The 26,224-nt window shown below is 39.2% G+C and overlaps 1 protein-coding gene across 4 annotated transcripts; it reads left to right on the forward strand.

Annotated features, from left to right (window-relative positions):
- Nucleotides 1-118: 118 nt before the first annotated feature.
- On the forward strand, nt 119-26,107 carry nrg1 (neuregulin 1). Of its 4 annotated transcripts, none has more exons than XM_008423102.2 (8): nt 119-2,054; nt 2,137-3,094; nt 10,735-10,873; nt 14,573-14,640; nt 17,367-17,469; nt 18,592-18,748; nt 18,830-18,945; nt 24,037-26,107. In XM_008423102.2, the coding sequence occupies exons 2-8, from the start codon at nt 2,401-2,403 to the stop codon at nt 24,632-24,634; spliced, it is 1,875 nt and encodes a 624-aa protein (XP_008421324.1). In that variant the 5' UTR covers nt 119-2,054; nt 2,137-2,400; the 3' UTR covers nt 24,635-26,107. The 4 variants fall into 4 exon arrangements, with proteins under 4 accessions (XP_008421324.1, XP_008421326.1, XP_008421327.1 ...); XM_008423104.2 differs by having other exon boundaries at nt 2,210-3,094; XM_008423105.2 differs by having other exon boundaries at nt 2,291-3,094.
- The last annotated feature ends 117 nt before the right edge of the window (nt 26,108-26,224 follow it).

The raw sequence follows: 26,224 nt of genomic DNA on the forward strand, positions 1-26,224 counted from the left end.
TTTAAGATTGGTTTTATTTTCTTTTTTGACTAGAGGGATAAACTGTTCTATAGATGTGAAGCAGCCACTGCAAAAAGTGTGCTTTTATATTCATCTGCAGAGGTTTAAACATTAGTGAGGCTGATGGGGCCTTTTCAAACTAAAATTATGTAGGAAGACATTACCAGAAGTTTTCAGAGCTTTTTGTGGCAGTTAATAGATGAGCCCCTCTGTAATCTGTCAACAATTTAGATAATTTAATAGGCTTTTTAAAATCTCCTTCACTAAGTGTCTTAATTTTGGCATTAAGTTCTTGGAAAAGCTTTAATGCAGAAATCGCTTAACAAAAGTGTTACTCCAGTTTTGACCAGTAAGTGCCAACAGGGACAAGGAGTAAATGTTTGGTGGAAGTCTGACACTCCTTTTAATTTACCGTGACTTTATCAAATTCTTAAGCTACAATTTTTTTTTCTTTGTTTTATTGTGGGAATGAGTTATGAGTTTTCTTTAGTAAATGCAAATATTCAAGCCAAAACCATAAAAATAACACTAAAAACATTCATGTTTTCACTAAAAACATTCAAGGATACCTATTAAAAGTATCCTTTCTAATTCTTATCATGCTATATGTAATTGATAATTTATCTAATGAAACATTTGCAATCTTGGGTCTTATTGTTTTATGGTCTAAAGAGACTAAACAACACTGTGATGGTAATAGACCTAAACCCCACAGATATTTATTATTCTGCACTTCCTGTGTCAGATTATGTATCCTGAGAAGTTAATCAATATTCAGGTCACTAATTCAGAGGCCTGACAGGAAGTGCTCCCCCACTGATACCATTACTGGTATTAACTCTGTCTGAGGATGGGATAGGGTCACAGGAGTGTCAGTGCTCAGTATGGTGATAAACTGACCTTTTAGATACTCCTCATCTTGTTGAAGTCTTCTCCCCCTCCCAAACTCCACCTTGGATTTTTCTTTTATCCTATTTATAAGTCTGCAGTGCTAGTGGGGGGTGGGGCTTGGGCATTAATTGGCTTAATGAGGATCTGGTGGCTTTATACCACTCTTGCAGCTTATTTTTTTGAGAGCAATGAGCACACGGGTAACATTAGGAACCATTCCCTGAAACATTTATCCAACTGTTTCCCATAGCAACTGTGGGAAATGTTCTAAAGTTGTATGATGATGAGCATCAATAATTTATTTCCCATGAAGTTATTTGTTTTAGTTTCTGACCCATTAGCAGCTAGTAGACTGCTGAGATAAAACTGTATGCAATGATCAACCAATGATTACTGTTTCCAGTCACAGAAAGTTCTGATGTTTGAATATTAAACGTTTTAAAAGTAAGACCTGGAAAATTGTTCTCTAAAGATTGTGTACATTAAATATGTTAAGATCTTGAATTTTTTTTTTTCACTTCAATATATTTCAGATGCAACAATATATTAACTAAACTTTTGTGCCATTCATTTCTCCATGTGTTTCCTATGTCTGCTTGGCTGTTCGTTCCCCAGCCTTGCAGTAGAGTCATTGGGGAGTGGTGCTGGGAGGGGTGGCTACAGCAGTTCGGCTGTCTGTGATTCGCTGACATGCACTCTAATTGGATCATGTAGGAACTTGCTTAGCTGGATGCTTTGTGCTTGGATTGGGAGCAGCCTGCAAAGACAGAGGAAGTGAGACAGAGAGGGAGGAGGCCAGAGGCTGCTGTGCACTCCAGTTGGAGAGAAACGACAGCGAGAGGAGGAGTGAGAGAGGAGAGAAGGAGAAGGGGAGTATCCATCCTCCTCTGACCCACTGTGCTACTGCAGCCCCCCTCCCTCTCTAGGATTCGCTTTCTTTCCCTTTTCTCCTTACTCATCTGTTTCTTTGGCTGCACTGAGAGGAAGGACACCTGCCGCTCCCTGATGATTCAGCCTTTCAGCTGCTTGGAGCACTTTAGACAAGGCAGCATGTCCGTCCTGCCACTGCAGTGCCCGGCCAGCCTGTCCTTGACGATCCAGTTACTGCAGCCGGCCCATCACGTCGACACCGCCCCTTCTCCTTCCCCTGCCAAAGTGTTCAGGTGAGTCACAACTACTTTTCTACCGTCGCTCACGACTCAACCAGATACAGCATTAATATATGTGTATGTATTTCGCCTGCAGATAAATTAACTGCAGTACAACTCCCTGACTGTGTTTAAAGCATGTGTAAAAAGCTGGCTTTCCTTGGATGCAGGTCATCCTGCCACCTCGTGGACCACTGTCAAGCTTTCAGTCTCTGAAGGGCATTTTGCTTTTTCGTCCTCTGACTCTACAGCCTCATGTTGGGAAGCCTTCTCATAGACTGTCGTGGCAGACCACACTTGTGTGATGCCCTGTTTTAATGGTTGAAGCATTCAGAGACTCTTCCTCCAGCAGTTTAAAAGGATGACTGAGGGAATGGAGGACTACTCTGCAGGACCGGCTCCATCTCCTGAAACGGCCTCCCCCACTGGCCCGCCTCCTGATACTGGGCCAGTCCCAGAGGAGAAACCAGAGGAGACGGAGGCAGCTGGTGAGAGTGGGGATGAGGGTGTAAAGGGAATTACAGAGGAAGGCCGAGGTGATGGGGAGCATGAGGGTGCTTTGGGAATTGTGCCTTTGCCTGCGACCTGCTGTGTGTGCATAGAGATGGAACAGATTAACCGTTGCCTCCACTCTGAAAAAATCTGCATTCTGCCCATCCTGGCTTGCCTTCTTAGTTTAGCTCTTTGCACTGCTGGACTCAAATGGGTCTTTGTGGATAAGATCTTTGAATATGAACCACTCACCCACTTAGATCCTAAACCCATTGGCCAGGATCCCATCATTATATCGGTTAACCCCACTCTTGGAATCACCGTCTCTATTCCTCATTCTGCTCCCTCTACCATCTCCCTGACCACTACCATCGCCATTACACCTGGACACCCGGACGTTTTTGGGAAAGAGAAATCTACAGTCGGGCCATTTGTGCCTCAATCTCCACAAGTGACATATCCTTCTGTGACCCTGAAGTACAATGCTGAACGTTCTACTGTTCCAAAGCAAAACTCCAACCCACAGACAACCCAGGACTTAGACAAACTCTTTCAAACTTTATGTAAGTATCCCAACATTCTCGTCAACAGGTTTTCTTCTCTTGTTTTCTGTTTAAGAATAGGCTTTTAAAACTAAGGTTTAGGAATGTATTAATGGTGCTTGGTGACACAGAGTAACGTGAAAAAGTTATTTAATTTACAGCAGTCTAAGCACAGCACTCTTTTAAAAAGTTTTAATCCTTGTATTTGTTCTCGGAACACCTGATTTTCTCTTTAAAAGGCAGGTTGATGATTGGAGGATTGCTGAATTTGGTCTGGACCTGGGGTCTGCGGCTCCTAGTCCAGACCAAAGAGGACTCTTTCAAACTCAGCTCTGTTCTGTGGATGTGTTCTGTCAGCTATTTAAAGAATTTCCTTTGAATGATAACATGCTGTGACATGCAGAGTGTAGCAATCGCCTACTTTGCCAACTGTTGCTATACAGGTAGGCGTGTCAGAAGCAACAAATGAACTTGTTCCAATTTCTGTTCCCAGCTTTTATTCCACCAGTGATTCAGGTCAATTTCTGGAAGCAAATGTTATCAAAATACTATGCAATGTTAGGATCACACTAGCTCAGTTTCTTTCTTTGGAAGCTTCTAAGTTCAGAGAAATGAGATGGAAGTATCCACAGAGCTGGTCAGGATTTCCAGAACTCAAAGGAAAGAATTGTGTGTTTCATTTCTGAACTCAATCAGCACAGGAGAAGCTGGAGCAGACTTTATGAAGGGAAGGGACATGTCTGCATAACCTTCCTTCTCCAAGTCAAACAAATTAGCTAAAGACTTTCTCATCACACATTCGGCTTGGAAAGTCAGAGGCTTCTCGACCTCGAAATCCAAGATGGCTGCATCATGTGTTAAATATTAAAAGCAGAAAAAGACATAAAGGAACCCTTACCTAGTACCATATTGTACATGGTACTTGTACAGTATCTCGCCAACATTCTTTTTTATGTTTGAATTAATAAAATAGATAGAGACACTGTTGTCAGTTTGTAATTCTAATAGATTCAGCAAACATCAAAAACACAAACCATCAGGAATGTAAAAAAGGGCATTTTTCAGTAAGGTTTGTATGTGTCTCAGCTGTACTGGTCTCTGGTGAAAACCTCTTACTTTCCAATTAGAATATCAACTTCAGCACACTTTCCAGTTGATTTACAGCTATGAACAGAACACACAGAAGAACCATGAGAATAATCAGTGTGTGAAAGCACTTTAACTTTTTATTGATTTTCTACAATATTTCACATTAATTTGAGAAATGTAGGGGAGCTTATTTGAAAGGAAATGTGATTAAAATTCCAATACGTTTCTTGTTTGTTTATGCTCATCAGAGCTTAGTGTTAGCTGGGTTCCATTAGCTGAGCTGCTGCTTATAAAGCCCTTGTGTATTTTTCCAAATATTCATCAGAAAGATAAATGAGACAAAAATTATTATTATTTTTTTTTCAAAAAATTGGATATAACTATCGACATTTCAAAAGTCGGAGATTGAACAGTAAAAACACTGGCAGTGAATAAAGACCACCATATGGTCTGCTGCTCCACAGTATTCCTGATTGAACTGTCTTCTTCTTCATACACTGTAGACACATTGGTGGGGACAATCACTTAGTATAGTTTTGACTTATACATTTGTCTTTTCCATATTTCATCTCAAACTATCTCTAATCTTAATTTGATATATTTCCTTAACCACATTCAAATTGTTCTTTGTTCTGATGCTGACATAAATATCTGAGCTCTTGAAAAAAAACTGCAGCAACAATAAGCTTTCATTTTTAAAGAAAGCAATATTTAGCAGTGATAGAAAGTAAACCTGCTAATAATATAATGTGTATGACTATGCAATGTTTTAATAAGGTAACTAATAATATGGTGACAATGATAATTTTCTCTAAATACAATATGTTGTAATCAGTATGTTTAATGCTAGATAAGAAGTGAAATCTTGCTGGTTCCATTTGTCTTTTGCTCCAGCATGCGTTGTCAACATGAGGTGTTTCCTGCACAAATGACTCCAAATCAAGCAGAGATGCTCTGCATTGCTTCCAATGTTTTAAAATTTGCTCATGCAGATTAAATTTGCCATGCATACCTAGAACTACAAACATTATCAATTTGAACAATTATCATGTAATAAGAATTATACCAACTATAATTTCTTCTATGTATATGTATATATATATATATATATATATATATATGTGTGTGTGTGTGTGTATATGTGTGTGTGTATGTGTGCTTGGTAGCTCCACTCTAAAACTAAAGGCACCACAAACCTTATGCTATCTGCACTGAAGATGTGGGAGCTGAAAAGGTCCTGCACAACTGTAAGCAATGTGCAACTCCCTGAAATGTGTGGATGAATAGTTCCAGTCTTATGAATAAGTAAAAATCAATAAATGATGCATGACACTAACTGAAACCCTGGGCTCTGATATGGAGACACTTCCTGTTTTCTGCCTGTGCTACATTTCAAGGTCAGAGCCTGCTGGAAGCTAATTGATGCTGCCGCCAGAAAAACCAGCACAGTAATACTGTCTGTCTGCCTGTGGCTCGCCACCATGATGCTTCTGTTGTGATCACCTCACTTTCTGATTTATTGCCCTGTGAGTGTGTTAGATCATCTCCACTGATGATGGCAGAGGTATTTTCTTTATGACTCAATTAAGGTGAAAATGTATCGGTTTGACGGGAAGGGAACATGCCACAAATATTTTTTTTTCGAAATTTGATCTGGGACTATTAAAAAAATGACATTGGGCTTGATTGTCATAGCCTAGAATTTTATAATATTAATTTAGACACTTAATTTAACCTTGGAAGACCGATTGAAATTTCAATAAGGATTCCCTGTCAAGGTTATACTCTGGGAGATAGGGATCAACTTTCCAGCATTCTGGATAATGATGCTGAGATCCTCATCTAGAAACAGACAGACTGTTCCAAGGCGTAATCAGCCCACAAAAAATGTTTTTATTACCAAAACATGAGCTTAATGAAAATGATCTTAAAAGTAATTTTCAAAATGAATCAAACAAATGAGTCTCATTGGACCACATATTCGTCTGTGTAAATATGCCTATGTATTAATCTAAGAAATGTATTTCTTGATGTTCATGTTAAAAGAGAAGATATATTTTTAGAAATTAGATTTTAACCTAATCTAAGTGCTTCTTTTTCTATAATATTTAGATGCATTTTAGCTTAGATTATAATTGGAGTGTTGCAGTATTATTGACAGTGATGTCAACATTTCTGCCATCAGACTTTAGACATTATTAGCACTGATGAAGAATGATCAAATGTTTCCTGTTTGAGACTGCCTGGCTTTGCACCATTCCTGTTTCCATTCATGATTCCCATGGTGAACACTTAGAAATGTGCTTCCAATTCACTTGATGATGGCAGTAGCTGCCCCATGTGACAGATACTGATCCAGCCTTTTGGATTTAACTAAACACTAAGCCAACAAAAGAATTGGTTTTGCTAAAATTGTTAACATTCTTGTATAATCTTAGCTATCCTATTTTGCTTTGTGTATTAAAATTGTTAATTAAAGATAAGAGGCCTACCACTGTAATGACTACTTAATTCACAAAAGTTCTGTTCATCTAATTATAAAACAACTCTTGTGTTTAGTTATGGCTCAAAGTTATGTCGTTTAACAAACAAGCAAACATTTCTGTAAAATTGAAAGACGTCCAGAAATCCTGAAGATCTAAATCAGGGGTTCCCAAACTTTTTCCTGTGAGGGCCACATAACTTTTCCCTTCTCTGGTGGGGGCCGGAGTCAGTTTGTAACAGAAAAAGTGTGACGATAGGAGTGCCTAAATGTAAAAATATATYGTTTTCCAGAAAGCACAATCAAATAACATTCTCTGGGTTCTTCACAGGGCTCCACAGTGGCGCAGTTGGTAGGGCTGTTACCTTGCAGCAAGGTTCTGGGTTCGATTCCCGCCCCGGTCTTTCTGCATGGAAATAAATAATAACATTATTAATGAAATAAATAATAACCAAATAGCCCTCTCTGGGTTCTTCACAGAAAAAAATCCAGGAAGGATTATAGTCCGTATTTTCCGAACTATGAGCCGCACCGGACTATAAACCACAACCCCAAAGTTTTTTTAAATTTTTTTTTTTAAACCAGTAAACATACACATCTAAGCCTCAGATATCTCTGCCGCTCCAGGTTTTCCACAACGATGCAGCAGCAGCAGAGGGGGGCGGACACCCAAAATTTGAGTCATAACAGGTCAATTGAATATCACATTTATTAGGGTTGAAAAAGAAAAAGTTGCCAAGATTAGATTTAACAGAACTGATTACGGTAGTTTCCGAACGGTAACTGTAACAGTAAAAGTGCTGATCCTTCGTGTTGCTACTAGCATGTGCTAAATCAGTGGTCCACCTTTTTAATACTGCGGACCGGTCAAGACTTGGACATTTTGTTGCGGCCCTGGGGGGAGAGGGGGAGGGATGAACAGTCAGATAAGGCTTCTGCAAATTGGTGTTCCCGCTAAATACTGAATATGCCCTATTTGGGTTGTCTTGGCCCTTTTATGCAGCCTGTGGGGTTTTTCCCTGACTTGGAACGAGAATAAAACCAGTTGAATGTGACAGGTAGCCAATCAGAAAGCGCGGTGACGTCAGAACAGAGGGGAATCCCAAACAGCTGACATATCTGAGAGTCCGGTGGATATCGGAGATGATATGTGGAAATGTTTATTATTAAATCTAAAGGTCATTATTATGTTTATTCAGTTAAAAATGTTAACTATGAAAAAACATATTGACCTCCAAATCATAGTGCAGCAAATAGAGGGGCTGCTCACGTTGTCTTTTATCCACCGCCTTTTCTTTTTGTTACGTCTTTTATCTCTTAAAATGACTCCACAAACTATCACTATTGCTTCTACATCGTCATCTGTGTTTGGTTATTCTAAATTCCCTCTATGTTGGAGGTTTTACTGGATTATCCTCTGGAATCGGGATGTTCGTGACTGGAATCGGTTCATGCTCCTCCTGCCTTGGAGACACGAACCGATCGAACCTGTTGGACTTTTATCAGCTCTGTGGTCACAGAGGTTTGGAGAATCGGCCGACATTCTTAAATCTTTCCGTCTAAACCAGACTTAAGACTCACAAGCTCTACTCATCTCCTCTCGACCACTGCCCAAACGCTCTGACTGGTCGCTATGGTAACGTTTATATCCCTTCAAAATAACAGAAGCGCCACAAAAACGAACATTTATTTTCGTGAAAATTTTAACTCACGATAATGACTAACGGGAGCCCTGAGCTTGTTTCTCTGCAACAAGACGGTCCCATCCGGGACTGATGGGAGACAATGACACCTGAAGTGTTGCTTATATCCACAGCCTGCTTGGTCTCAACGTGGCAAAGCAGCTTGAAGCTTCATTGCCTCATTAGCAGCCGGTCCCCTGCCGGCATACCTAGGTGGGCCCCATATGGGGGAAAGGAGGGCAGATATATGGGTCCCATATGGGTTTGTCCTCGGGTTCCACGGTGGCCCAACGCAGTCTACGTGGGCCCTATACGGGCCCTAAATGGGCAAACCCATGTGAGCCCACCACCATGTAGGGCCCATGTGGGCTGTGGCCCTACATGTTGAGCCATCGTGGAACCCGCGGACAAACCCATATGGGACCCATCTGGTCTGCCCTTCTTTGCCCCATATGGGGCCCACCTAGGCATGCTGGCAGGGTCGCCATGTTACGCAGAGCGGGCTTGTAATGTGGGACTCACCTACCGGTCCGGGATAAATCCATTCTCCTGTCTCTTCTCTGGGCCTTTTCCCCTTTGCAAATAAACTTTCCAAAGACATCTGATCTGTTTCTTACTCATTTTGCTGCTTGTGGGCTCAGTGTTGGCGCGCAAGTAACCGAGACTTCCAATGATTCACTTCCTGCTAAAGAGCCCCCTGGTGGTTGAAGAGAAATCCACATATAAACGGCTTATAGTCCGGAAAATACGGTAAATGGAAAAAAAATCTGAATGCTCTCTGGTATTGTTCAGGGGGCCGAACTAAATGTGGAGGAGGGCCGGATCCGACCCCGGGCCTTAGTTTGGGGACCCCTAATCTAAAGCCTGCCACTTTAAGGACTAACCAAAGGTATAGGTTTCCGAAAAGCAACATAAAGAAATCAGAGATGACTCAAGAGTGGTTAAGCTAAAGGGATATGAGGTTCTAAGCTACAAAGGTTGGCAATATTGCATACAGTCAAAAGCCAGTAAAAGCAGGAACCCATAGCAAAGCAACCGATGACGCCATGTTAGAAAAGAAACTGTCTGCAAGGCTGTCTAAGCAAAACGTAACATCATCTGAAGGCTGACCAATGGACTCAGACAACCTTATAATCTGGTTTTATGATTAATTTTAAGACAGCTTTGATTGTTTTTCATGTCTGTGTATTTAACAATTTTGTCTGTATTTTGCTATAACTGGAACTAGAGAGTTGTGCATGTGTGAGAGGAGTTTGATCCACATTAAAAACTAAAACCCTGTTCTACTCTAAATCAATTTGCCAATGAGTAAAACAACAGACCCAAAGGATTGCAGTCAAGTATGGAGCAAGGTCAAAGACATCTTAACCATTTGTGATTGCTATGGGGAATGGGGAGCCTCCGGTTAAAAGCGTGAGCTTGGAGCATCGCTGAGGACAAATTGCAAATGAAATATTGTATGTTTCAAGGAGACTTGTCTCCAGTGATCTATTCTCTGGCTCACTGTTGTTTTCAGGATTTGTGGGCAGACAGACCCTGCAGTCAGTGCAGTAGTGACTGAAGCGCAGTAGCAGCTGATGCTGAAATGCTAATTATTATTATTATTTTTTTAATATTCAGTGTTGGGGGTTTTGCTTGTCATTTTTTAGTAGCAGTGGGGAACTTAGCTGCTTACCCACAGTGCACCCTGCCTCTAGCCTGCCATACCCATCACAGCTATGAGTAACTTTAATCTGATTACTGGATTGGAAATAGTAACACATTAGATTACTTGTTAATAAAAAAAGGGATGAGATTAGAATTGCGGGTTACTAAGTAACACATTACCGACATTACTTTCCAATATACAGATTGGCACAAAACTTTGGATTAACATCCTTGCCCAGGTGCACAGCAGCATGTGGCAGGAGGAAGCTGGAATCAAACCCACAACTTTCAGATTGTGAGGCAACTACTTTTCTCTCTGTGCAATCTTTGTTGTGTTGAAACACTGATAGACTGGGAGGACAGACTATGAAAAAAATGTTTTTTTTTCCAGGACCAAGATAACATGCTTGAAAAATGAAGTTATGCCAAGCTGAGGATTCTGCTGAGTCTGTGGTGTAATAGAGTGCTTTAGTAACATACATGCAGAAAAATGTATTTACCTAGAGGTAATGTAAAGTTTAACATGCATATAAAGTAAACTTAGTAAGATATAATTTAAGTAAAATCCTAAAGTTTCTACACAGTCTTTCAATAAAGTCAGGCAGTAAAAAAAAAAATGTGACAGGCAGTAAAAAATAAAGTGTCCATGTTTTTAATTCTTTTTGTACATTATATATTTATTTATTACTTGCAGTTAAAAAATTGACTAATTGATTTTATTTATTGTCCTTCAAGCAATAACCCTGGTTGTCATCCTGCAGCTACCACCAGCACCTCCTCTCCAACCAAGACTTCCAGCCACATCATGCGCTGCAGTGACAGGCAGAAGAACTACTGCGTTAATGGAGGCGAATGCTTCACACTTGAAATCATGCCTGGCAGTACAAAGTTTCTGTGCAGGTATGAGACAGACGTCTGCTTATGTCACCAAATGTGTTGGAACTGCTGGAGGAGAACTTCTAACCTCTGGTTATCATTATGTACTCTGGGTTAAAGGGCTTTCATTACCATGTGTACAACTGTTCCTTTTAATTTTATTTGGTTTTGTAATTCATAATATTGTCTCTATGTCAATCACTCTAAAAAAGGAGTGGAAGAAAGAAATGAATGTCTATGTGGACCATGAGTTGGATGAATCAATTGATTGATCAATCAATCAATAAATAAATGAAAGAAAACACCGGTTAGACTAGAACACAGCCTAATGTTGCCAAAGAGTGATGACAATAGGTAAGTAACACTGAACCAACTGTACACAACACAGTGTAAAGTCTTCATCTTGAATGTTAACTAATTACTTAAATAATAATAAATAACAGTGAATCCAATGAAGAGAAGGAAGTGTTGAGGATTGCTGTCTGAGAGCAACAAGTGGGAGATCTTACAGACGGGCTCCTTTCTGGGGGTTTAAAAGTGGTCTGTGAGGATCTGTGGAGGCAGCTGACAAAATCAGGTAATTGGAAAGCAAAAATTCTGGTAGCATTGTTTGATGCAGGCGTACTGATTTCTGTTTCTGCTGGTGGGTCACCGTTGATAGGCCTGTTACTGGACTGGACATCACATGACTACTGTGTGTCAGGTGCTGCACTGTTTTGCACTGAGTCAATAATATCGGTGATCAGGAAAATGACAGTAATACAAAGGATCTGAAAAAGTATGCAATGTTTTACTTGTCAACACTATGACAATTAGATAACAACATCCAAGGGTATCTTATTTCACAGTTCTGGAAAAAGTAATAATAAAACAAAAAGTGTTAGTTGCCACGGCAACTATGTGCAGGTGGAGTAAAACCGACTGAGAGAAATTAAGAATACAAGTGGTTTTGAGTTCTTCACCTGTTTTTCAGCATTTTTTCCTTTTGCCGTGGCACACTGCAGCTGCTGTAATTTCTGAAAGTTGAATAAATGCCAAAAACTGGACTGCCTCCTTTGGAGATCATTGCAAAATAACATTTGTAAAATAGGGTAAAGAATATCATAAAGTATTTAACAAACTATATCTCCTACAGCAGCAATTACCAGTATGTAAAAGTAAATTAACTGTCCAATATAAAAAATAAGTTTGCTTAGTCCTCTCTTGCATCTTAACACAACTGACTGAAATTTTTTTTACATGCAATTTTCTTCTCTTTAATTTAAGTCATATTTTATAGAAATCTGATAAGGAGTAAGGGTGCTGCGATCATTTTTGTGGCTGACTCTTGCATTGGAACAGTGGTTTTGTGGACATGATGTCGCCTGCAGGTGTGTGCCACTAGCTATGGCGACTTGTTGGCGCTCTCCAATCCAGTAATCTACATCGATGGTGCTCAGCTCACCAGGCTCACAGGACTTATTGCTGTGGTCATTGACAAATCAATGAGAAGTGCAGGCTGCCTGGCACACGGTGGTGCTCAGGAATCTCTGTGGAATGAGTATGGTTGAAGTAATTTCCACTCAGGTTTTTGTCAGACAATGCTTTTCTCTGAAGAATTGTGTCACCAGAATACTTTGTGTCTGATGTGCTTTGTTTGTGTAGCATAACAACAGTCAGGATAAAAGTTACAATTTATTGCAAATAAATTGGTCTGTGTTTTACTCGCTGATATACCGTCACTCTTTCATCTGACTCAGACACTCAGGAAAAGGAAATTCACGCTTCAGCTAAATATTATGGGTAAACATACAGGGGGCTGTTTAGAGACCATGATTATTTCATAAAATAATCCATGGACATTAGCAAACAAAAAAAGTTCAAGTGCTGTGTTGTGTTCTCATCCTGATGTTTCCCTCCTATGAAGGTGTTTAAGATGGAGGGACTGTTTATGATGGATGAGGAGAAATTTACCCTAAAAAACATCTCATCTTGCCCTTAATCACAGTTAGTAGATGATTTAATGAGAGTGGAATTACATTTTCACAAAAGACCAGGTTGGTTTGGATAACTTCTTAATACATCATTTGAAAATAAAGATTTAAAATCAGCATTTTTGCATTTACTCACATTATTTTTGTCTGTTATTGAAATGTGTTTGATGATTTGAAGTGTGGCGAAACAGAAAAGCAAAAACAGACGATGTCTGTTAGAGACCAAACACACTACCTGCTTTGATGAATTTGCGATTCCTTTCTCAGATCATAGATCTACATAAACACACAACCACAGGCCTCCCTTAGAGATTACTTTAAAAGTGTGTTCTTTTTGAACATACACCTGGGATTGCTGAATCAAAGGGGCGTGGCTCTGTCACTCTCCTCCTGCAGGCAGTCTGCATAAATCAAATGCTTTAAGAAGCAAAGCTGTTGTTCAGCCATTTGATCTGCAACAAGTTCTATTGAATAAAATACTTGTGAGATTTAAAGGACACTGGATGATCAACTGTTGTTCTGTTTGCAGTGGCAGATTGTAGCTTTACAGCTAATAGTTTTGCTTTGGGTCACTTTTAAACACACTTTCACTTGTGTTTAAAAGTGAAAGTGAGCATTTCCACTCCACAATGTGAAGGGACCTCAAAAGGAACAGGACTGAACAGCTTCCACAGATCAGTGAGGCTAATCTGCTGGGGAGCATCAGACTGGACGCTGGAGCAGTGGAAGGTCAGGTGGTCTGATGAGTCCAGATTTAAATACTGAAGACCAGGTTAGTCCATCTGTGAATGTCCTCTTTGCTGGTGGCATGACTACATTCCAAGACGGCAATGCCAGGATTCATCAGGCTCAAGTTGTCCAAAAGTGATCATGAGTCATCATGGATTGGCGACCACAGAGTCCAGAGTTCAAACTATGCAAAGCGCTGGGATTCTCCCATCATCTCTGCAAGACCATGACACAAATCAATGCAACACTGGTGGGAAATAAATATTTACATTGCAAAGCTTATTGAAATGATGCCTGAGGTAATGTATTCTGTATTGGTCCAGGTAAATATTACAGTGTGAGTCACTTTTCTTTGGACTGGTAGTGGTTTCTCAGCTTCACTTGCTTCTAATTCATTTTCATCCATCCCAAAATGAACTTTTTCAGACAAAGAATGGTGACCAGCTGAAAAGGTCCGGCTATAATCTAAACATTTAGTGTTATTGTTTGTTGTGAGCAGAGGATTGTTCTACACAGTGGAAGCTTTGAAGTTATCCTGAGATTTCTGTTATTCACCCTGACTGCTACTTCATCTACTGACTTCAGCCTTCACAACATCATGCTCATCAGATGCTTGTTTGGTTTTTGTTTATATATGTCCTCATAAAAACTTACCTTAATAATCTTTACAATCTTTATTGGATATGTATAAAATCTATTTTATTTTAAACTTAATTGAATAAAGTAATTATTTGGGTTTATTTTGTTCTCAGAAATGTGAGGTCATTTTTTGAGAATAAAAAAACAACAACTTGTTTGATGAATTTCAAGAGCATGTTAGTAAAGTAATACATATGAAGAGGATCTATTATGGCCACCAAATTAAAACTGCCAGGTCTCAGTGAAAGTAGTGCTCTGTAACTTGAGTTCTTATTCTCCTGGATCTCTGTTTTTTTGGTGCTCACTGTGCTGTCAATCAGTGTGTGTTTGTGTGTAACACATAGCCGTTGTGTTTCTCCTCTCCCTTCTATCCATCACCCAGGTGCTTGGCCGGATTCACTGGGCACCGATGTGAACAGGCTGTGCTTAAGAAAGTCTCAGACCCAAAACGTATGTCAACACAGCTGTCTTCAGTCCCACATGTCATTACTGGTGTCTCACCCCTGTCATGTTTTCTTCAAGACATGATGGAGAAATCCACATTTCCCTGGTAACCCCTAACTAAAATCATGTGATACAATAATCTTTTAAAACATCAAATCTGACACAGCCAAACGGGGAAGCATTTTAAGAGTTCTGCCCACTCTCCTCTGCAGAGCACTGTGCTGAATTTTGCATGTACTTCACATCTCATCACATGTCATCTGTGTTGTAACCCATCACGTCGAAGGGCTGAGTTGTTTTCCAAGAAGCAGAGATACGTGTATGACTTAATGTTGTCTCCATTCACACTAACATTCTTCCCCTGTGACTCCCAATCTATAGGATTATATTAGTGACAGCCTGGACTCAGTGGCCACATAAGTACATGCAAATTTCAGTCTGTTGCAAAGAGACAGGTTAAACTGGCTTGCTGGTGATGCAAACCCCAACAGTGTGTCATGTAATCTCTGCATGACTGCAGACAAACTAAAACACACAGGAAGGTCTGAGACAAATCACATAACTCAGATTCTCAGATGTAAAAAAAAGTGACAGCTAGACTTTTTGGTCTTGTTGGACCCGTCCTCCTAACACCAGTGATGACTGTTGTGGGGTTTACACAGATCTTTCGTAACTAACAGCCTCTCGTTCTTGTTTGTTTCTTGTCTTTCATGCGTAGGTGTCCAAGTGAATTTACTGGTGATCGCTGCCAAAACTATGTGATGGCCAGCTTTTACAGTATGTGTCCTGTTCTTCTCTCCTTTCATCCATATTAAAGCATGCATCACAAACAATTACATTTGTCCTTCATATCATTAATGTTGTCACTTGTTTTTGCATGCTAGCAAATTTCTCTAAAACTTGGCATGATTTGGAATTGGTTCTTAGCTTTTAACTTGAAGGAAATCTTTTACTGTTATCTAGAGGAGTTACAATAAAATAGAATGGAATTTGCATTGTTGTTTTTTGAAAGTTGGAGAAACAAAACAGTAAAAAGATGAGCATCAGAAACCACATCAGGCCTCATGCACATGCGCGAAGTGCATGCAGCCTGTGCATGACCTGTCATCTACATGCACTCCTACTGGATTTCTGACCATTACCACCCATCACTAACCTTAACATTTGCACACAATATTTCCATTCACTGAAGCCTTTCCCAACCATCGGTTTGCACTGATAAATTGGTTTGTTTAAGTAGGGTTTGTAAAGTACTTCAGAGTAGCCAGTGTCTTACTTGCAGTAAACAGTTTGGACTGTCTACTGCAAGTAGACAGTCTTATGATTAAGAGACCAATGAGGTCAGTCAAGACAGCGTCAGATGCCAACATTTGAATAAAAAGCAGATTTTATCATCTGAACTCAAACCCCATATATGTATAATATTCTATAGTGCAACATAGTGGAGATTTACCTTGGTTAATTTCAGTCTCCTTTGTTAAGTTAGACACTGCAGGGTTTTTGGTAAAGTACTGCACAGGTAGGTAGTCCTCATCCTCAACACCATCAGTACAGTAAACTAGCTGCACAGATGAAGCCTGTAGGATGTTCATAAATCAGAATTCCTTCAAACTGCTGTGAGGTCAGAAGGTTTGAGGCGTCTGAATATCTTCTTCTCAGCCTAATCTGAAACCTTTTGTTTGATCACAACTTTTCCTCACCATATAAAAATGCTGTTGTTCTTAAAGCCAAGCTAAAAATGGCTTTTCATCAGATGGGATTTGATTAGTTTTCTCCATGTATTTATTTTGCTCCATCACAGAGGTTCACTTCGCTCATGCAGACATGACCCTATAGTAGGTCAGGATACAATTATAGAGAACAGAGGAACATTAGCTCTGCTTTGGATTGCTCCATTATGAAATAACATATAGTTAGTTTTATTTTGGCCAGTGTTGAAATCATAATGATTTAAAATGATTATTCTTTAGGTTGGTTAACCCCCGAAGAGCGGTTCCCCCACAATGCAATTATTGCAGTTAAAGAACAGAGAATTGCTATGATATTTTCCCTGATACCTCCTTGATAACTCATGCCTTAAAATATTTGTTCAAATTCAGAATAATATATGAAAATCAAACAAATGACATTAGAAACTTTTCTGGTATCCAACAATAAATTGAAACTAATCTTATTAAAAAGGCTTCCTCAAAAAACAGCATATGCCAAAACTACAATGTTATTAAAATATTGTTTATGATGGTTACAATTTTTTTTGTATTTCTTTTGAGCCCAACTTGAAATTGAATGATAAATTTATCATTTCCACATTTCCTTCTCATATTTATGTGTATAAGTGTGTGTTTCCATAATGTCAGCTCTACATATTCTACAGCTGCTAATGCTGCATGTTTCTGTGGAGATTGGAGGAATTGTTGGTCCCTCCAGTTTCATTTCAGTGTTTGTGTTTTCTAACACACCTGCTTCCATTTAGTGCATCCGTTCATATTTATTTTATCTGTCTGCTCTGCTCTTCTAATACTGTACAAAGATGAGCAAAAAGCAGAGCAAACCAATGCAAACGGATAGTTTGGTGTTTTTATCAATGGCGAGATTTGATCATCTAACTTTTTCTCCGTGTTGTGCATAATGCAGTGTTGCACGCACAATGCTCTCTTTCGGTTTGCTTTTAGTCATATGTTTGTGATTGAGTGTTAATTTGATATCATAAAGAATTTTCTGTTCTCTTTCAGAAGCCGAGGAACTGTATCAAAAGCGCATTTTAACAATAACGGGGATCTGCATAGCACTCCTAGTTGTTGGAATCTTGTGCGTGGTGGCCTACTGCAAAACAAAGTAATTTCTACCATTTCTTTCTCTTTTAGCATAAATGTTTTGAATTTTCACACCCAAATCCCTAAATCTCTCCAATGGGGCGAATCTCAGTGTCTCATCCCAGATTGATCAATTAAATTAAACCTGAAAATGACATGCTGTGCACCTCAGTAGACTTGAAGCAAAGAGATCTGATGGGAAGGTTGAGGTGTTATTTTGATCCCGTCTTGTGCTGATCAAAAGAAAACAAGAATAAATAAAATTGAATCGTTCGCAAAATTCAGGTCAGTTTGGATGTATTCTAAAAGTAATGGTTTTTGTGTATCTTTGTGCAATTGAATGCTGAAAACACTAATTTGTGCCCTAAATGGTTGTTATACTTTGAGGTGAAGCTAATGCAACATGAAGCAGAGCCTTTCTGATCTGTATTTTGAGTGTGTGTGATGGTGTGAGTGCTCCTTCTTGCTGCATCATTAACTGCATCATTCACTGCATCATTCACTGCATCATTCACTGCAACTGCAGTTTTCTGTAAACAAGTACAGATATAAGCCTTTTTTTAAACACTGATATTTTCTAATTGGTAGTGAAGGAAGTGCAAGTCTTACAAAAGTCCTAACTAAAACATTTGACTTTATAAGTATTACAATTTAGATGTTTTTAATTAATGTATGTAATATTTTGTAATAATGTTTTCTTCTGTGTTTACAGTCAGTTGTGCAAATGCTTGTAAAGAAGAAGCATTTGCACGTCAGGCTCCACCTTCCCTGTCCGTCTTCACACTGTAAACTCTGATCAGCAAGATGCATTTAGTTCAGTGTCCATGTCAGAGGTGATATTCAGAAGAAATGTGCTTAAAGTTGAAAGCGCCCAATGTGTCTTCACCAAGTACAGTCAGGGATGTAAGCTGTAATCTGTCAAAATGTTCCAGAATTTTCTGTTGATTCAAAGAAAATACACCAGTCAAATATGGAAAATATTTGTTATGCAATTGTTCAGAGATTGAAACACTGCTGAGTTGATTCTGTAACAAAATAGACATGATAAAGAAAACTTATGAGCAGGTGCCGCTTTTGACTACCTGTGAATATTTGTAACACCTTCTGGAAATATTATGACTCTCCTTTGTTTCTCATCAACCAGCAAGCAAAGGAAGAAACTACGTGAACGCCTGAGGCAGAGCCAGAAGAAGAAGAAGAGAAAGAACAATTCAAATCCCGCTGCTGGCTCCTGTATGGAAAGCTCTGCTGCAGGACGTCCCAGTGCTGCTGTGCCTCTGCAGGATTTGAAGATTGTCAACGTAAGCTGTTGGTTTTAAATTAAAAGTATGAGAACTTATATCTGTAGAATCAATTCTCATCCTGGTTCTGCCTACTTCCAGCCATGTAATGGTTCCATGAGGCAGCTTGTAACTGAGGAGACAGAAACAACTTTTCCCACAAGCAAATATGCGACTGCTAATCAGCCCACCACACTCACCAACATCTCCAGCCAAAGGTAAAAACAGACATTTTGTTAGACGCTCTCTTTGGTTTGAATTTGTTTATGGGAATTTATGTGTTACTAATTAGATTGAAAATGTGCACGAGGTTGGCGTAAGTGAAAGAATAGTTCACCCCATGAAATACTGACAGTGAACCTGTTCAAACCCAACTGCTTTGTGTTACCATAACATGTTTTTGAACTTGCCTACAATAGTATCAGAACAACAAAAAGCAATATATCTACAAAAACCTTTTCAATCATGTCCAGCAGAGACAATCTATCCATCAATCCAAAAGAATATTTCATAAAGTGTCCTGTTCAAATTTCTGGCTCCTCCCAGTGAGATGTACCAGGAGAGGATGCAATGCAGGATTACACACTGTGTGCTTAACATAAAGACAAAAAGCACAATTGAGCTGTGTGTCTTCCCTGGAAAAGGAGCTGGTGGCTGAACTTCTTGACTCTGCTGAACCATGGAAAAAACCCATGGTTCAAACATTCAATCACAAAAATGTAGCAAAGTCATGGCTGTGGTATAGCTGGTGTTGAGCCAGATTAATCAGGCTCTTTGATTCAATTCAACTCAGTTTATTTGCGTAGCGCCAATTCACAACAAATGTCGTCTCAAGGCACTTTACAAAGAAATCATTTCAGTTCAATCATACATACATTTCAATAGATCCTAGTTATCTGCCAGATTCCAGAGAAACGTCTCGCTGCACAAAACGGTGAAGTCCTGGAAAAAGCTGAGATTCAGCACAGAGTGGAGGAACCCTCAGTCCTGCAGAGCAATGAAGCCAGAGATGCCAACATGTAGGACCATCAGAGGGCTCCTCTTTGTTCTGTCTGCCTCCGGGCTCTTCAGATGGTGACGAAGCTCACATAGTGAACACATTATTCCCCACCACTGTTTTAATTTAGCTGCCCAAGCAGCTAAACTACTGTAAAAGGCCTGTTGTAATTCAAATGTTATAATTTTTTTTACCTAAATGAAGTTGGAGGCTTCAACAGTCTCCATATTTCACATATCCATTATTCATGCAGGTATTTTAAGGGTTCAACACAAACAGCTCAACTGCGCCCTCTAGCAACTTAATAATAATGATAATAGTAATAAAACAGTATAGAGATTGTGATTTAAAATGACGACACTCCCTTACATAACTGTACATGTATTCTGGTCCCTGAGTGTAAAGAGGAGAAGGCTTTTCTCAAGTCCTGAACAAACCCGGGTTGGGAACACTCTGACCTTTGACCCGACACTGAGAACATGAACTCAGGTGTACTTTTACTGATTACACAGAGTTTTGTGTCCTGACATAAAAACTAAATCCAAATGTTGTCTTTGCAGAGGTGCAGTCTTGATGAGCTCCATGCATTCACCAGTCTCATTTTGGGATGTTTTCTGATCTGACAGTCTGTTCCTGTTTTCCGATTCCCCTTGTGGCTTTTCTTGTGCATTGAGAATAAATACCAAAATAGAAAGAAACGTACATATTTTAGGTGATTTAGTACATCAGCCTCTGACTAAACACCTTCTATGTGACATGGGTTAAACAGGTTGTGGGCAGAAGACGTAGCAGTATATGGTCCCCATGTCAATAACTCCCTCCCTGTCTCTGCAGCTGGAGTGAGGACTGGAGCAACAATGTTCTGTCTGATACTGAGTCTTACTCTGTGATGTCATTGGCGGAGAATAGCCAACGTGCCACACAGGGCGTCCGGGGCCGTCTGAATGCCACAAGTGGCACCACTGACTTAAGTTTTAATTCAGCCAAGTGCCGAGACACCAAACTCCAACAGGAGTTGCCTTAAACTTCCAGGTAACTGATAAATGAATCTTAAATTTGACAAATAAACAGAACTATGAAGATCAGAAGAATGACAACACTTTAGGGGAAAATCGTCTACAACTATCAGTTTTAACTATCAAAAGGAAGCACTTAATCTGCAAATAATGGGAAATGGGGTTCATTTCGCCATGTAAAACATTTATCAAAGGTACATTTAGATATGTTTAATTCAATCATTTTCATGTCTTACTTTAATGATAGAATTTGGAAATCCCTGCTCATTGTGTAGATTTCAGTTTCCAGTAGAGAAGCTGTTTCATGAACATCTCCCCATCAGTTAGTAAGTATGGAATTAGTTTGTCAATCAATTAAATTAGAGCATAATTAATGCAATTATTGAACATATAAATTGTCCTGAAGTGAAATGTGTCCATAATTCATTTTAATGGAAAAGATGGACAGGAGTAATATGCCCTGTGATTGGTCAAACCTCAGAGGTTGACATGCACTCATTATGGTGTGAATGTCTTCACTTTGAGCTCTTAACGTTGAATTTACACATGAAACAATGTCCATTAATTGATGCAGAATTTGATGTTTCCTATTAAACTACCCGTCAGCTGCTGGTTCTTACACCAATATAGAACGTCTTTTAAAGTTGGGCAATAGGATGTATTTATTTTTCTTTAATTTCTTATTTTATAACAATGCTTGGCTGAGGCCAAAAGATGCAGCCTGAGAAAAATAAGACATAATGCAGCTTTTAATGATACACAAATCCTTCCAGGTGAAAGCAAAGCTTTTATTTCTTCCCCAGAGTGCAGCAGTGATTTATTTACCCAAACTTATAACACAACAAAATGGCTGTGGCCTATTTTGAGAAACTACATTTATTGAAATAATAACAAAAAATTTTGGGGAGGGAAACAAACAAAAACTGGCTTTTTTCAAGTATAATAGTGTTAAGCAATCTTCCAGACTCAGCTAAATATGAGATCTATAAAATTAAACATGAACTAAAATAAACATGATCTCCTCCAATGAACGTGTGCTTCCATAAAACAATCTCAACCCCAGGTTGAAGTCTTTTTGAGCAATTTTGCTAATTCAAAATAAGTAAATGAATGTCTGCGCTCACTGAGCGGCGGGAAACCTGAACTGTCCCCAGGTTCTAACCATCGAGCTGATGAGTTGAGACTTAATGTGGAAGAATTTGGCAGTGGTCCTCTGTCTTCATTTTGCAATGCATCTGTGTCTCTGGTAGCAAATAAGACCCACAGCATGATGCTGTCACCTCCACTTGGGCATTGCTTCAATTTTTGTCTCATCTGACCGTCAAACGTTTCTCCAATCTAATCCAGGTAATAAAGTCTTTAACATGTCAAAGACATTAACATTTATTTGACATGTTAATGCCAAACACCCTTCAGTCATGTTCTCTCTGTCCATGATGGGTGTCTGGGTTGTTCTCGGACATTCTCGCCAGTTTCCTTCTGTCTAAGGACAACACTTAGGGTAAACTTCTTGAAATTTTAATAGAGGTGATTGTCACACTAGGACATTGGTTATAAACACACACTACAACTGGTTGAGACGCATTCTTAACGGACAAAGATACATCTGATGTTCAGGTCCACTGTGTGTGAAAGTAAACCATTTTCATGTCCTGTTTCTATAGTGGACAGCTGTCATTAGGCCTAATCTAGGTCACGTGGTCAATGTGAACTCTGCACTCAGTGAAAGATCCAGCATCAGCATAATAAAAATATATTAAAATATACATCTGACCTAAGATATTATCTCAGCCCATAACAATGGACCTGTGATACAATCTAAAAATCAGTCTTTCCTTCATGACAGTTAAAAATATGGTCAAAAATCTTGTGCTGTTGCTAATAAGATGGAGCTGCAGTCAGCACATTTTCTGTCTTTGTCTTTGGTTTCTGGTTGTAGATTGTAGAAACCCTTTAGCTAAGCTAAATTTAATTGTATTATATTTTTTTAAACAGTGAAGTTAAAAAAAATGGAGAACACTTATGACAAATAGTATACCAACTGACATCAAACCTTAGAAATGCTTAAAAGAAAAGGAAAAAAAAGACAGAACAAAATGATGTCCTGAAACATTAAAACCAAACTTAATTGGTTTCATTAACTTTGTCATGCTTGGATTTGCCTCAAATTGTATGCATGGCTGACAACAATAATCATTATGTATCATCATACCAGTGTTTAATCACTTCTCACTGGAATGATCTGTTTCCAGTTAGGGTGCACCGATTGCAGTTTTCTGGCTGATTGCCGATTCCCAACCTTTTAAAAAGCCTGAGCTGCTGATTCAGATTTTGGCCAATACCTTTGTTTCTGTCTAAAATGTTGCTAAACACAGCAAGAAAGTCGCTGAGTTGGTAACATTGGGGTGACTATTGTTAAAAGCAAACATTTAGACATGACCTGGTGGAGCTGTCTATCAGTCAAATATCTCACTGGAGAGCAGCAGAGGACAGTGACTGACTTGTAAACCTTTGCTGAGGTACATGTGGATAAGATCGACTTCACATGTTACGTATCGGATGATCAGAAAACACACAGAACTCCCAAAATAATGGAAATCTGCTGGCTGATAAATCGGTGCACCTCTAGTTTTCAGAATAGCAGTAGGACGCCTGCTTTATTGTATCTGGCTGTTTTGACTTGCACTGTGTTCTTTTATTGGTGACGTCTGTGCTATGAAGCCATAATTCTCCACTTATGACTTAAATGATTTGGTATTTGATCTTTTTTAAAATTTAAACACAGAAGAAAAATGTAAAAACTTGAAAGTAATAATTCTGTATGTGGATGTAAGAAGAGTCTGCCTGCTGACAGTGTTGTTATGTTACCTTAGGAAATGCTGGACTGTTATAGTAGACATTAGAAGACTTTACCAGCCAATGTCCCAGATATTTGACAGAAATTAGTTAAAAATATAATAATGGAAAAAATTATCTTATTGATAACAGGAATAAAGAGGTCTCTCTGTGAAGTTAGTTGGAAACAGCGCCCCTAGTGAGCATTTGGTTTAAGGCATGTGGACCTTCATGACTGATGTGATTTTCCAGCTAATTTTCATTGTTGCATCTGGTGAAATAAAAAAAATCTCATCTTGAACTTGCTCATTTATTTTATCTTACTTTGAGTTTGTAATAAAGACTTCATGGGTTGAATCTTAAATATTTGTATGTTATTTCCATTTTTCAGCTCAGTCCTGCGGTATGATTTTTTGAACTAAGTTGTTTCTAATATCTCTGTTCTGACTGTGTTTGTGCAGATTTGCCTCTCCCATGAGAAGCCTGTCCCAGCTGTCTCCGGACCCAAAGACAGCTCTGAGCAGTCCTGTCTCTCCTCCATCAGAGATGTCTGCTCCACTATACAGCCTGGCCCTTTCTGTCCCCTCAGTGGCTCTAAGTCCCTCTGTTGAGGAGGAGCGCCCGCTGCTGCTGTCAAAGAAGAGCCAGCAGCAGCTGTCCCCAAAACTGGCCGATCAGAAGAGAATCTTCTCCCACTATAATCACGGCTTGGTAGCACACAGCTTACCTCCCAGCCCAGCCCTCGCTGCAAAGAATGTTACCTATGGAGTCATGGGGGACTGTGGGACAGACGCTACCAGCTACAGCTTTTTAGAATTACCAGAGAAACTAATGAATCAGAACTGCAGCACCAAAAGTGCTGTATGCCATGTACTGCATTCCATGGAGTCCAGTGACAGCATGATATTCAGTGAAACAGACGAGCCTCATGGAGGAGACGCGCCCTTCCGTACTGCAGACAGTAGCACAGCGCTTTGGGACGTGGAGAGCAGCAGGACTAACCCAGCATCACCAAGTCCTGTCCTGCTGGTTAAACCTTACAATCCCATTGCTGTGTAACATTAACAGAAATACCTTCTACAGAGACACATTCACTTAAAATGTAACTTTCAACAAGCTAACTGCTGTATAAAGACTTTTGAAAAAAAAGAAAAAAGAAACCTATTTTAGTGATGTAGCAAATAAAGAGTTTTATAAAAGAAGACACAGCTGTATAAAGATGTTCATGAGCTGCAGGTTAAGTGCCATATGCTCGTATGTAGCAAAGGTTCCCAGTAGATTTCAGAGCAGAAAAATATCAACGGTGCCTTTCTGTTTAGTGTGGCTGAGCTGGAGTAGCGTTGCATACTGAGCTATGGATCACCGTCCCAACACTTGGTTGGGTCCAGACGCATGCTTTGATAAAATAGTGAGCATGTTGTGGTTTAATTTCCAGGGTTTTCCTTTGACAGGTCACTCCTTTCATACCCTCGTCTGATTGGTCCACTGAACGGCTTAAGGGAATGTGTCACTGAACTACCACACCTGGACTCATACTCAGTAAACATTTTTAAATGACTTGTTATCTGCATTTGATGAGAGATAGAGAAAATGTTAGCAAAAATCTGATTTTTGTTGGTCACTATCTGTCCCAGTAACTTGTCACTGAATTAATATAACTGCGAGATAAATGTGCAATCACTAAAACCTGCTTTGTAGGTGTTGCTAATGCTGTCACATCTATACCTAACATAACCATGTAGATTTCTTTCAGTTCTATATTGGATTCTATTCTGTATTAAAATTCTAATGTTGTTACCGGAAGCACTGCTGTAGCTTTGGAAAGCCGATCCATATTCCCACTTCAGGCTGGGGATTTTCCAGACAGGCTGCATAAGAAGGACAGTGTCTGCAAGCTAAAGTCTTACCTGTTTGCCAAGCGGATTTAAAAAGCTGTCCTGTGAGATGTAATATGAGTAAATAATGAATATCTAGAGCAAAGACATGAAGAGAAAGATGGAAATGCTTTCTCTCCGTTTTTTTTATTTTTTTTATTGCTGACTTCCAGCAAATCACTGGAGACAAAATGGCTGCTAAAATGGAAACAGCAGTGGTCAAATACACTGATTTTATGTTCATTCAAGCAAGACATCTGACAAAGATATCGTTTTAAAAAGTAACGTTTCATTCATTTCTATAAGAAACGGTTTACTTCGTTTCACAATCTGTAGAAAAACCCAGCCAGGGTTGTTTCCCCGAAGGACAATGATGAAAATACAGAATAAATGGAGCATTGTTCCTTTAATGAAGGCTTCCATGTTGTACAGACTGGCCACAAATAATACTTTAACTACACATAGTGGTTAACTGCTTTCACTCTTACATGGACTTGTAAGTGTGTTTGGACTTTTAAATTCAACAACTCACAAACTTCAAAAGACTCGTTTGCACTTCTGTTCTCAAATGCTTTGGTTTGTGACTTATGTGTGTGGTGTCATTGTAAATGTAATTGAAAAGAAATGAATAAAAAAAACCTGAAATGGTTTAACCATCCAATCTATTATTTGTCATCTGCTGAACACTCACTCACCATGGAACCAACAGAAAGAAACTTTATTTTTGGAGGTTGTAAACAATTATAATCTCCTAAAGTTACACGATAATTAAAAT

This window comes from Poecilia reticulata, linkage group LG12 (genome assembly GCF_000633615.1).
Source record: "Poecilia reticulata strain Guanapo linkage group LG12, Guppy_female_1.0+MT, whole genome shotgun sequence".
In the NCBI taxonomy this organism is placed as follows: Eukaryota; Metazoa; Chordata; class Actinopteri; order Cyprinodontiformes; family Poeciliidae; genus Poecilia; species Poecilia reticulata.

Excerpts from the sequence above, each read along its gene's own strand:
- nrg1 (XM_008423102.2), top strand. The coding sequence starts at position 2,401 with ATGACTGAGGGAATGGAGGACTACTCTGCAGGACCGGCTCCATCTCCT. Across the intron at positions 17,470-18,591 it reads GTGGCCTACTGCAAAACAAA|CAAGCAAAGGAAGAAACTAC; the intron begins GTAATTTCTACC and ends CTCATCAACCAG. Across the intron at positions 18,946-24,036 it reads ACCAACATCTCCAGCCAAAG|ATTTGCCTCTCCCATGAGAA; the intron begins GTAAAAACAGAC and ends GTGTTTGTGCAG.